The 12,355-nt window shown below is 30.0% G+C and overlaps 1 protein-coding gene across 3 annotated transcripts; it reads right to left on the bottom strand.

Moving 5' to 3' along the window:
* Window positions 1-207: 207 nt before the first annotated feature.
* Window positions 208-12,195, bottom strand: LOC108688516 (double homeobox protein A-like). 3 transcript variants are annotated; one of them, XM_018194817.1, is made up of 6 exons: window positions 12,096-12,195; window positions 10,975-11,232; window positions 9,583-9,831; window positions 6,732-6,954; window positions 2,538-2,824; window positions 208-534 (listed from the first exon to the last, which is right to left on the bottom strand). In XM_018194817.1, exons 1-6 carry the CDS (start codon window positions 12,192-12,194, stop codon window positions 508-510), a joined length of 1,143 nt encoding a protein of 380 aa, XP_018050306.1. In that variant the 5' UTR covers window position 12,195; the 3' UTR covers window positions 208-507. The 3 variants fall into 3 exon arrangements, with proteins under 3 accessions (XP_018050306.1, XP_018050307.1, XP_018050308.1); XM_018194819.1 differs by lacking the exons at window positions 208-534; window positions 2,538-2,824 and adding an exon at window positions 3,796-3,984 and having other exon boundaries at window positions 6,733-6,954; XM_018194818.1 differs by lacking the exons at window positions 9,583-9,831; window positions 10,975-11,232; window positions 12,096-12,195 and adding an exon at window positions 8,497-8,883.
* Window positions 12,196-12,355: the final 160 nt, after the last annotated feature.

The following is a 12,355-nucleotide window of genomic DNA, read 5'->3' as shown; positions in this document are numbered from 1 at the left end:
ATTCTGATACACACAAACATATATTGGTCCGTAATTAGACTGTCTTGCAGTTAATTCTAAAATGCGAATGAGGATGAGTGATCCAATGGCATGGTTTCCCCGGCGGGAATAAGATTATGAAATATTGGGTTTGTCCGGAAAGTTCGTGCCGACTAAATTTAAATTTAGTATACATTTATTAAATTAAAATTTTCTGCGTTTCAATTTTCTTTCAACATCTGCACGAACTTTCCGGACAACCTAATAACATCGCCTGTCGGATAGGTTACGAAATCGACATATCCAGATAACATCGAGAAAGAATGTTTTTACAATTTTTCATTCGTATGTCGAATTCCTTTTTAGAACCATAACAAACTTTACATATGTCTGATATTTCTATTTTTTAGACGTGTTCCTCTTTGATATGTACATATCAGGATTCTGATTTTTGTCGAACATTTGTTCCAGTTCATGAGCAATGAAGTTCCTTATTTTCGTCCTTGTTCAGCGGACTTGCCGATTCTCTCAATCAGATCCAGAACTCGATTTCTCCTACAAAAATACAGTATAAAAATTTTTAAAAGATGTGATATAATTTATATGTATTTATACAAGAGTTTCGTAACACAATTATATCATTTCCTTGAAGAAGAAATTATATGAACGCTACTAATCTAATTACAATTACAAATTGTTTTAATGATTAGAAACACATTCACGTTGATTTTCTTAAGCATGGCAAGAAAATAAAAGGCTAAACTTCTGAAAATGTCAAACGCTTAATTTTCATGAATTTTGGTGAAACACTCTAAATGACGTCAATAAATACCCTTAAATGGATTTTCACTGACACAAGAAGGTTTAATGTCAAAAAAATTTAAATAAAATTATATATCACTTAATATAAAAAATAAATAAAAAAAATGGATTACTGTTACATAGCTTACTATAAATTACTTTGATATTGAGCTTGATTTCTAAGAAGATCCTACTTTCATATGTTTCTAGACGGGAAGGGAGGGAGGGGGTGAGAATTGCTTCGCATAGAAAGTCGTGCGTTTCGAATCTCCTCCATTCAACTCCAATATCGAGTGTTTCATACTATTCGTATATTCCTTTTATCTTCGCAAGATAAGATTCAATCAAATGTTCAGACAAAAGTTGTAGGATTTAAAAAGATCTATTTACAATCTTATCAGTTTGACTTTAAGTGATTTATCGTGTAATTAACATTATCGTCGTGTAATTTACACAAAGAGTATTCGACTGACGGCTAAAATCTCTTGAATATTGTTCGAGATCGTGTCTTGAATAACATTTGTCAAGATCAAAGCCATTGGAGATTGTATCTTATTTTCATTTTTATGTAGCAATAAATTTTTAGTGCAAAAATGAAAATAATCTTCAATTGCATAATGTTAATGCCGACTATAACTTTCGAGTATTATTAACTCGAAAAGTACTCAATGAAAAATAACTTTATTATAGCGTTTTGAAAAGCTCTCGATATCAGCTAATAGATATTAAATATAATAAAAGGAATAAAAAGTTAGATTCCATTTAAAGAAATCGATATGACTGATTTGGCGTTACCTAAGGTTAAACTGATAAAATTAATAAATAGATTTTTTTAAATCCTACAACTTTTATTTGAATATTTTTACGATTGGATCTGATTCTGCGAAGATAAAGAGATGTATAGATGGTCTGAAATCTGATATAAACCGAGAAACGTGTAATATACTAAAAATAATAAGTACAAATTTCTATATCTATCCATCAAACATTTTTGGCATTTTTAAACCTTCTTGTTGGAGAAAATCCATTTAAAGACATTCATTTGTCATATAAAATGTTTCTGTCAAAATTCATGAGAATCGGACGTTTGACTTTTTTGGAAGTTCATCCGAATAAAATAATTACAAAATTTTTATTATTATAATCAGAGCTGGGATTAGATGCTTCAGTAATGAAGCAAAAAAATGCGATCCCTCAGAAACAAAAAAAATATTTTCTTCACAGTGTGAAAAATATAATAAAAAATAATCTTATTCATTGATACTTAATTTAATAGTAACATTATTTAATAAGATAGTTAAATGTATAAAATTATACAGTCAAATATATAAAATTATACGTTAAAAACATGCAGGTTATGTATACATGTATATTATAAGCAATAAAAACATAGTTACAAAAAGCAAAAATAAAATCAAAGTATATGTATATATTGTATTTATATAACAAATAATATTAATTATCGTAAAAATTCATGGAAAATGTTTTTCATTTAAAGTAATACTTTTTGTGCTTCGATAATCACAAAATTTTTCTCAAAATTCATATCCTTATATTTCGTTTTACTTATAATACAAACGAGTAGGTAAATATAATCATCGTTGGTAGCGAATAAATTAAAACAGAAATTTATTGCCATTTTTGCATCCTTCCAAATTTTTTATACGAGGCAAATGCTTTGATCGCAACTCAATCCCAAGTCTGATTATAACTTTAGCTTTCAAATAGGAAAACAAAACCGTGCAAAACAATCATACATGATAATCATGCGACGACGAAGACTTAAATTTATTTAGATTAGATCTTCTAATCTTCCGGAGCCACAGATTAATATTGTGGAATGACACTCCCATCTTTTGGGCCAATTCTTCCATTTTATTTCTTCTAGGATATGGTGTTTCTTTAAGCATCAATTCTAACTCATTCCGCTGATCATCCGTGAGTTTCCTTTTGCTGCGCGACGCTGTTTTCACCGGCTTTGTCATCTCGCTTTTGCAATAGGAATGTTCGATCTTGATTCGACCTTTCAAAAGATCAATCTTTTGACCACAAAAGATCAGATTTTTTTAATCAATCTCCTTTTCTTGTAAACTTTTATTGTAAATCACTTGTTTTAGCAATGAATCGATCTCAGATTTTTCTCGATAGGAGCACATTCGAAAACATTACTCAAATGCCTTACGCAGTAAAATTTAACCAGTACGAATTGATCTATTTACAATAAAAACCATAAGATCTTAACGTAAGTAATAGCAAATGCAATATGTTAATTTCTTTACTGTTTACATCTTACTGCTTAAGTTTTTTCTGCCATGGCTCTTATCCAGTAAGCAAAAAACATAAGATCAACACTTTGAAATATTAATTTTATGAATTTCATCAACATTTTCGTCTAATTATTTTATAAATATAATTATAATATTATTTAATAATATATTTTCGAATCATTAAACGTATCAACATTATAGGAATCTCTAAATCAGTGTTATAGTCTGTTCAAAATGATGTTGTATTCAATATTAAATACAATACGTAAATATGTACATGTTATTAAATATTATAACATCCTAATAATAATAATAATTTTTTGCTTAGGTAATAACGACAGTGATTATTAAATCTTTCCTCAATAAAATCTTTTTTACAGGATTGGTAAAAATCATATTTAAAACATTCCAAATGGCACATAACGCCTACAAGCATTTAAAAAAACACTTAAAAAAGTATAGTTTTAGCGTTTTTCAAACGCTGTTGTACTACTTTGGATGTTTAAAATATGTAAAATCAATATTTTTAACATATTTTAATATATTTTTAACATATTTTAAATATGTCTAAAATACTATTTGAGACATATTTAAAATATTAAAAAATATGTTTTTAAAAAATATAATATTTTGTTTTTTAAAAAAAACATTGAACGCGGACAAAGCTACTAGTCTGCCCGAGTGATTGAATGCGATTGATTGGATCTATAAGTAACATCATTTTTACTCGACAAACAGGTTAGCCGCGCATTATTTCTTGTCAACTTTGATTTTACTGCATAAATAGATTTTTCCAGATCGATCTTTAAGAAATCATTCTTTTTAATGCGATCTATAATGAATCCATATTATTGCAATCCGAGATCGATTCAAAGATTGATTTCCAATAAACGAATCACACTCCTATTTTATAATCGGATTCAGAACCCACCTTTTCCTGCAATTAAAAAAAGCATATTAAAAATAATAAAAAATTATACTAGTGTATATTTATATATATTAAAATTTCGTACTATACTATCTATAATATCTATCATTAAAAAAGAAATTATATAAATGTTAAACTCTGCTCTATCATTCAATTTAATTTATGTTACGACACAAGATCTAATCACAATTACATCTCTTTTAATGATTAGTAATATCATTACTTTTCGACGGCAAATAAATAAAATAACTTAGGCATCGAATGGCTTGCCGCGATTGATTCACGATCGTAGATCTGAGTTCAATCTCACTCGCGCCCACATACGCGATTTTTCGCGTTTAAGAAGTCATCTTTTAATCATCAGATGGAGTCAAAAATGATTCCATCTGATGATTAAAAGATCTTTAATCACCGTTCGGATCTGGCGTTAAAGATCCCATATATCAGTGGATATTATGTGTAGATCCTCTAGACTAGAAGTTGGATATTAGACTAACAATCTAATTCCGGAAAATAATCTGAAAAATTGTTACGAAAAATTTCATGAGAGTTAGGCCTTGTCCCATCGAATGAATGAAATAAAATAAGACTCTCTCTAATATTAACAATAAATAAGGAAAAATATATTGGCAATGAGAGTCAAGTGCAGTAATTGGAGCGCAACAAAATTATCAGTGATTTATTAATCAATAAATAACAAACGGCATCATTCTGAGCCATCATCAGTGGATACATTACTTGTACATGTGATTATTATCTCAAGCTCCACTTGGAAAGTCATACGTATGTCTCTCACAATGATTGCAAGACCAAATGATTTTAGATCTAAAAGGAGCCAAGATCTGTGATAGAAAGTTTGTTCATTCGACTGATCAGTTTCCACCACAGATCTCGACTCCTTTAATGGCTCGGAATGATGGCGTTTGTTATTTATTGATTAATAAATCACTGATAATTTTGTTTTCCTTATTTTTGAAATAAAAATTTCCTTTTCCTTATTTATTGAAATAAAAGAATTACAAAAATTTTATTATTATATAAGAGCTAGGATTAAATGTTTCGGCGTTGAGGCAACAGAGAAACAAGCACAATTCTCAGTAACAAAAAATATTTCATGTAAATAAAAAATAATATTAATTAGTGATATTTAATATTAATTTGATATCATTATATTTAATAAGAACATAATCACATGTATAACAAGGTATATTAAAAACATATTATGTATCATGCTATGTTATAAAAGAATAAAATGTAATTACTAAAACAAAATCAGAGTGTGTACAAAGTGTTCCAGAAAGATCGCCAAATATTTCGTACGTAGATTAAACTTAACTAATTGTAAAACTAGTTGAAAAGTCCTCTACTATTTTGCAATTTTTGCAATAGTTAAAAAGATATTAATAACTAAAAATCGCTGAATATTCTTTTTTAATAATTTTTTATTCGAATACTATCAATTTTACAAAAAAACAGCGAGAGAAAAAATTATTTATTTTCTTCTTATAGAGAGCTCTAATAATTTTTTATTTACTTTTTAGTACTGAGAAAATGCAGTATTAAAAAATTCTGAAAAAATTCTCAGAATTCTATGAAAAAAAAATAAACAATTTTTATCTCTTGCTGTTTTTCTGTAAAGTTGATAGTTTTCTGTAAAGTTGAGTAAAAAATGATTGAATACTTATATTCGGCGATTAATAATTAATCTTGTTAACTATTACGAAAATTGCAAAATGGTAGAGAACTTTGCAACTCAGTTTAATCCGCTGCCCACAAAATATTTGACGGTTATTTTAAGACACACACACACACACACACACACACACAGACACACACACACAGACACACACACACACACACACACCATATATTGTATAGTGTTTAACATTTATATAATAGATAAAATTAATTATCGTAAAAATTTGTAGAAAATGTATTTTTCATTTAAAGTAATATTTCTTTGATAGCCACAAAATTATCAATTATTTTGTCAACATTTCTCATCTTTACATGTATTTCTTAGTTTTTATTTAGTACATAACGAGCGCTTAACGAATAAATATGAGTATCACAAGTATCACCATTAATATCAATTAAGATAAAAATATATATTGTCATCTTTGCATCCTTCCAAATTTTTTACGTGGCAAGTGCCTCGTTTGCTATAGTCTAATTACGAATCTAGTTATAACTATTAACTTTCAAATAGCAAAACCGGGCAAAATGATCATACGTGATAATCAACACGATGAAAGTATAACTTTGTTTCGATTACAGGCAATTATTCAGATTAAAAGACATCACGATAACCGTGACTTTGATATATATCGTCATGGTCGTGATAATGTGTGATCTTCATAAGGTGCTAATCATTAATCAATTAAAAATTATTGACAAAAAAGTTTAAAAAAATAACATCTTAATTCTGTTATATACAATATTAAAGATTACTTTATATCTGTTTACGTAATAACTTTCTACGCGAAACAAGATCTATCCCACATCCTTCCCCATTCTGCTTAAGGGCGAACGATTTTCCATGCAAAGCAAGGTCCTCACACATTCCTATTTAGGGACGCGTGTATTTATTGTATATAGCAGAAATAAAACATTATTTTCTTGTAATTTTGGTCAATAATTTTTGTAAGGATCAGTGACCATCACCTAAGATCTTTTGAAAATACTCATAGCCTTGATCTTGACAACATAATCAAAGTTGAGATCATCGATGCGGTATTCTGTATTTCGAGTAATTACCCGATTATATCTTCTAGCATTCTTGAACCATATATTAATACTGTGAAATGGCACTCCCATCTTCAGAGCTAATTTTTCCATTATATTTCTTTTAAGATATGGATTTTTCTCAAACACCCGTATTAACTCGTTCCGTTCATTATCCGTGAATGTCTTCCGCGTCGCTGTTTTCAGCGGGTTTAGCGTTCCGTTTCTGTAATTGAAGTTAGAATTCACTGTTTCCTACAACAAAAATACATAAAAAATAAAAATGAAATTATACTGGTACATACAGGGTGTCTCGTAAGTTTTGACAAAGCGTTCGTGAGCAGATAGAACGAACTAAACTGAATCGAAAAGTCCATTACCATTTTGTAATTTTTGCAATAGTTATAACAAGATATTAATTACTAAAAATCGCCGTATAGTTTTCAATAATTTTTTACTCAAATATTATCAACTTTACAGAAAAACAATAAGAAACAAAAATTGTTTTTCTGTAAAGTTGCTAGTATTTGAGTCGTCAATAAGAAAATGCAGTACTAAAAGATTGATAAAAAAATTCTAAAAAAATTCTTACAGCTCTTTAAGAAGAAAAAAAAAACAATTTTTGTCTCTTGTTTTATTGTGAAGTTGATAGTATTTGAGTAAAACATTATTAAAGACCAATATTCGGCAATATTTAGTAAATTAATATCTTGTTAACTATTGCGAAAATGATACAGGACTTTTCTACTTAGTTTAGTCCGCTCTATCTGTTTACGAGCGGTTTGTCAAAACTTATCCGATACCGTGTATATGCGAGTTTCAAAATATACAATCACTTTCATTGGAAAAGAAATTGTATATATTGAACATTATTCTATTGTCTAACTTAATTTATATTGTGGCATAAGATTTAATCACAATTATAGTCTTTTAATGATTAAAAATATCATTGGTTTTCTGAATTGCTAAGAAAATAAAATAATTACAAAAATTTTATTGTTGTATAAAGTGTCTTTCAATAAGGACGCTCGATTTTTAAATGTAAATAAAACAAGTTGTGAGATATCCACTCAATTTTTTTTTTATTTGAAAGAAATTTTATGGCATTAAGTGGAATATAACGTTGCTCAAATGTCCGCTGCGGCTTCGCTTGGTGACACGTATTCGGGTGGTTCAATTTTCGATGACTTTCTCGCAAATCTGGCTGAATTTGCTGGATGGCGTTTGTTATGTTGACTTTGAGAGCATCAATTGTTTGCGGTTTATTCGTATAGACCTGCGATTTAAGATAGCCCCAAAGGAAGAAGTCTAAAGGCGTTAAATCGCATGATCTCGGTGGCCAGTTCATGTCGCCGCCGCGCGAGATAACCATGTTCTCAAATCGCTCGTGCAGAATGTCCATCATGTGATGTATGGCACGTAGTGCCATCCTGTTGGAACCACATGTTATCAGTATCCATATCATCCATTTTAGCCCACAAAAAGTTGCTTATCATCGATCTGTAGCGCTCGCCGTTGACTGTTATGGCAACGCCCACTTCGTTTTGGAAGAAGAACGGATCGATGATTCCGCCAGACCAAAATCCGTATCAAACAGTGACTTTCTCGGGGTGCATTTAGAGCTGGTGTATCTCACATGGATTGGTCCCAAATTCGACAATTTTGCTTGTTCACACATCCATTCATCCAAAAATAGGCCTTATCGCTAAAGATGATTTGTTTGGCGAAATTTGGGTTAACTTCCAACTACTCCAGAATCCAATCAGCGAACACACGGCGTTGTCTATGGTCGTTTACCTTAAGTTTCTGGGTCAGTTGAATTTTATAGGGGTGCAGACCCAAGTCCCGATGCAAAATTCGCCAAGTTGAAGTCGCAGAAAGGCAAAGTTCTTGTGAACGATGAGAAATTGACCGCCTCGGATTTTCCCGTACACTCTCACGCACAGCAGCGATGTTTTCAGCAGACCTTGCGTTTCGGCGACGTACTGGTGTTGGTTGATTATTTATCGAACCGGTTGACTCGAATTTGGTCACCAAACGTCGAATAGTCGATTCGGCAGGACGGTTGTGGCGAGGATAAAAATCACGTAATGCGCGGAACGTTTCTCGAACGGAGCACTGATTTTGATAATAAAATTTTATGATTTGCACACGTTGCTCAACACTATAACCTTCCATGTTGATTTGCCATACACTACTAAACAATTCACAACAAATTTGACAGATGTCACTTTAACAATATGGCTACTATGATCTAACAAATTTCGAGCGTCCCTATTGAAAGACCCTATATAACCAGAGTCGAAATTAGTCACCAAGGCAAAAGAAAAATATGCACCTTCTCAGTAACAAAAAATATTTCTTTTATACGATGTGTAAAATATTATAATAAAATAAAAATAATATTAATTAATGATATTTAATTTAATTAATATTGTTTAATAAGAATATAATCACATGTGTAAGTATCATGTTGTGTTAAAAACGAACGAAATATAATTACTAAAGTCACGATAAAATCAGAATATGTATGTATATTGTATCGTTCCATTCACATTTATCAATAAATAATATTAATTATTATAAAAATTCATAGAAAATGTATTTTTCATTTAAAGTAATACTTCTCTTGTTTTGATAACTACAAAACTGACAATTTAATTAACATTTATATTTTGTTCTTATTTAGTACATAACAAGCATAATAACAAATATAGTTACTAGCGACTAAAGTAAAATAGAAAAACATACTGTCATCTTTGCGTACTTCGAAATTTTTTACATGAGACAAGTGCCTCGTTCGTCACAAACTATTCACGGGTCTGATTATATTAATTTTCAATTAATTTTCAAAATACCGTAAAACAGTAAAACAAATCATACGTTATAATCATCACGTGTTAATGAAGGCGTAATTTTGTCCCGTTTAAATTGTCTAATACGTGCAAACCAAGATGTGATCTTATAGAATGGCATTTCCCATCTCTGGGCGAGTTCTTCCATTTTATTTTTACTAGGATATGGAGTTTCTTCAAATATCCGTACTAACTCGCTGCGTTGAACATCCGTGAATGTCTTTTTGCTGCCCCATATTATTTTCGTTTCGCTTCTGCGATCGGAACTCACATTTTCCTACACAAAGCACATTAAAAATAAAAGAAATTATAATATACAGGGTGCTCTAGAACAATCCAGGTGTCTCTGAAGAGACGTATTTCTGATTCTATTTCGAATTCTAATAGCGTTTTTGACCCGAGCGAATTTGATCCCATTTAGGTTGGATAATATTCTATTGATTGATGTTACATATTCCACCAATAGAAGAGCATACGTCATTAATCCAACCTAGATTGGTGCAAATCCACTCGGATCGAATACGCTATAAGACGATTTTTCCTTTACGAAAATTTTATTTGAAGCTTAATTTCCAAATTACAAGAAGAAATAGTTAACCTATTAGGATCGTGTATAGGAGATGGGCAGGAATGGTGCTTTACGCACAGGCTGCAAATTGATCGGATGCATTCACATGTTTACAAAAACGTGTTCCTTCTTCTTTCCCTTCCTTCTACCTTTTCCTTTCTATACTACTTTCTATACTACTTTCTACCTTTTCTTATATTATCTCTTTGTCTTTCACATATTTTAAATATGCTAATTTCATTAAATTATAAAATAGAATGATGAAATTTAAAAAATTGATGAAATTAAAATATTGAACCCTTTGAGTATTGGATTGCATTTTAATTACATTGATAAAATTGTTAGAAAAATGTCGCAAAAAAATGAAATTAGACCATTATTACATGCGATAAGCATTATAAAACTATTATTGACATACAAATCATATAATTATTAAGTTTTAATCAAAATTACATTTTCTTTTAATAATTAAAAGTAAGCTAGGTTGAATTTTTGAAAGCGACAAGAGAATAAGATAAGAAAATTAATTAATTACAAAAATTTTATTTACAAAAATTATTATAACCATAGCCGGGATTAGACATTTCAACGTTGAGAAAAAAGAAAAACATGTATTTTCTCAGTAACAAAAAAATACTACTTTAACGACATAAAAAAAACGACAGGTAAATATAGTCACGACAGGTAAATGCATCAATAGCGAAAAAATTGGAACAAAAATTTATGTTATCATTTTGCATCCTTCCAAATTTTTTACATAAGGCAAGTGTCTTGTTCGCCACGACTAATTCTGGATCTAGTTATAACTATTCAAATCACATCAGCATAATATAACTGGACAAAAAATCATACGTGATGATTATGTGATGACGAAGGCATAAGTTTGTGCGGATTATATGTCCTAGTATTCTGGAACCATTTTGTAATACTGTGAAAAGACACTCTCATTTTCAGGGCTAATTCTTCCATTTTATCTCTTATAGGATATGGAGTTTCCTCAAATACTCGTACTAACTCTTTCCGTTGATTAACCGTGAATCTCTTTCTACACAATGTTTTCAGTAGCTTTTCCTTTCCGCTTTTGCAAACGGATTCAGGACACACTGTTTCCTACAACAAAAGCACATTAAAAATAAAAAAAGAAATTATATTAATACATATTTATATATTAGAGTCTCGTAATATAGTCTTTCATTAGAAAAGAAATTGTATAAGCATAAAACGCTGCTCTCATCTAACTTAATTTATGTGGCATAAGAATCACAAAATTACAATTTCTTTTAATAATTAGACATATCATTGAACGCGGTAAAAGAATAAATTAGAAAAATTTTGTTGATACCAGAAATAGGATTAGACCTTTCAGCGTCTAGGCAAAAAAGAAAAACATTCACCTTCTCAATAATAAAAAAATATTTCTTTTACGAGGTATAAAATATAATAGAGTTATAATAAAAAATATTATTAATAATAGTAGTACTTAATATTTATATAATAGATAATAATAATTATCGTAAAAATTCATAAAAAGCCTATTCTTCTCGTTTAAAGTGATAATCTTCATGTTTTGATAGTAACAAATTGCCAATTTTATATCAACATTTTTATCCTTACATATATTTCATGTAATACACAATGGCAGATAAGTATATAGTCACCGTGCGTTGATAGCGAATAAATTAAATCAGAAATTTATATTGTCATTTTTGCATCCCTCTAAATTTTTTACATAAAGTAAGTGCCTTGTCCGCTACAACATAGTTCTAGATCTGGTTATAACTATTAGATTCAGTTTCACAATTCACGGTTAACTCTTAACCGAGGTTCAACTTATTTATTATCTATTTTCAATTCTAGAATTGGAAAAAGATGAGAAACAAGTTGAACCTCGATTAAGAGTTAACCGTGAGTTGTGAAACTGGGTCTTAGAGAACTTTCAAATAGCAAAACAAAATCATATAAAATGATCATACTTGATGATCACACGTCGACGAAAACATAAGTTGTTTGTTCCGTTGAGTTCTTCTATTATTCCGGAACCATGTACTAATATTGGGGGATGATACTCCCATCTTTTGCGCTAACTCTATCATTTTTCTTTTACCAGGATATCGAGTTTCCTCTAATATCCGTATTAACTCGTTCCGTTGTTCAATCGTGAATCTCTTGCGGCGCGGCACTATTTTCAGCGACTGCGGCTCTTTGTTTTTATTTTTGCAATCGGATTCAGAAT

This window comes from Atta colombica, unplaced genomic scaffold (assembly GCF_001594045.1).
Source record: "Atta colombica isolate Treedump-2 unplaced genomic scaffold, Acol1.0 scaffold234, whole genome shotgun sequence".
NCBI lineage: Eukaryota > Metazoa > Arthropoda > Insecta > Hymenoptera > Formicidae > Atta > Atta colombica.
The sequence above is the reverse complement of the archived record's forward strand: the minus strand, read 5'-3'. Positions and strand labels throughout refer to the sequence as shown.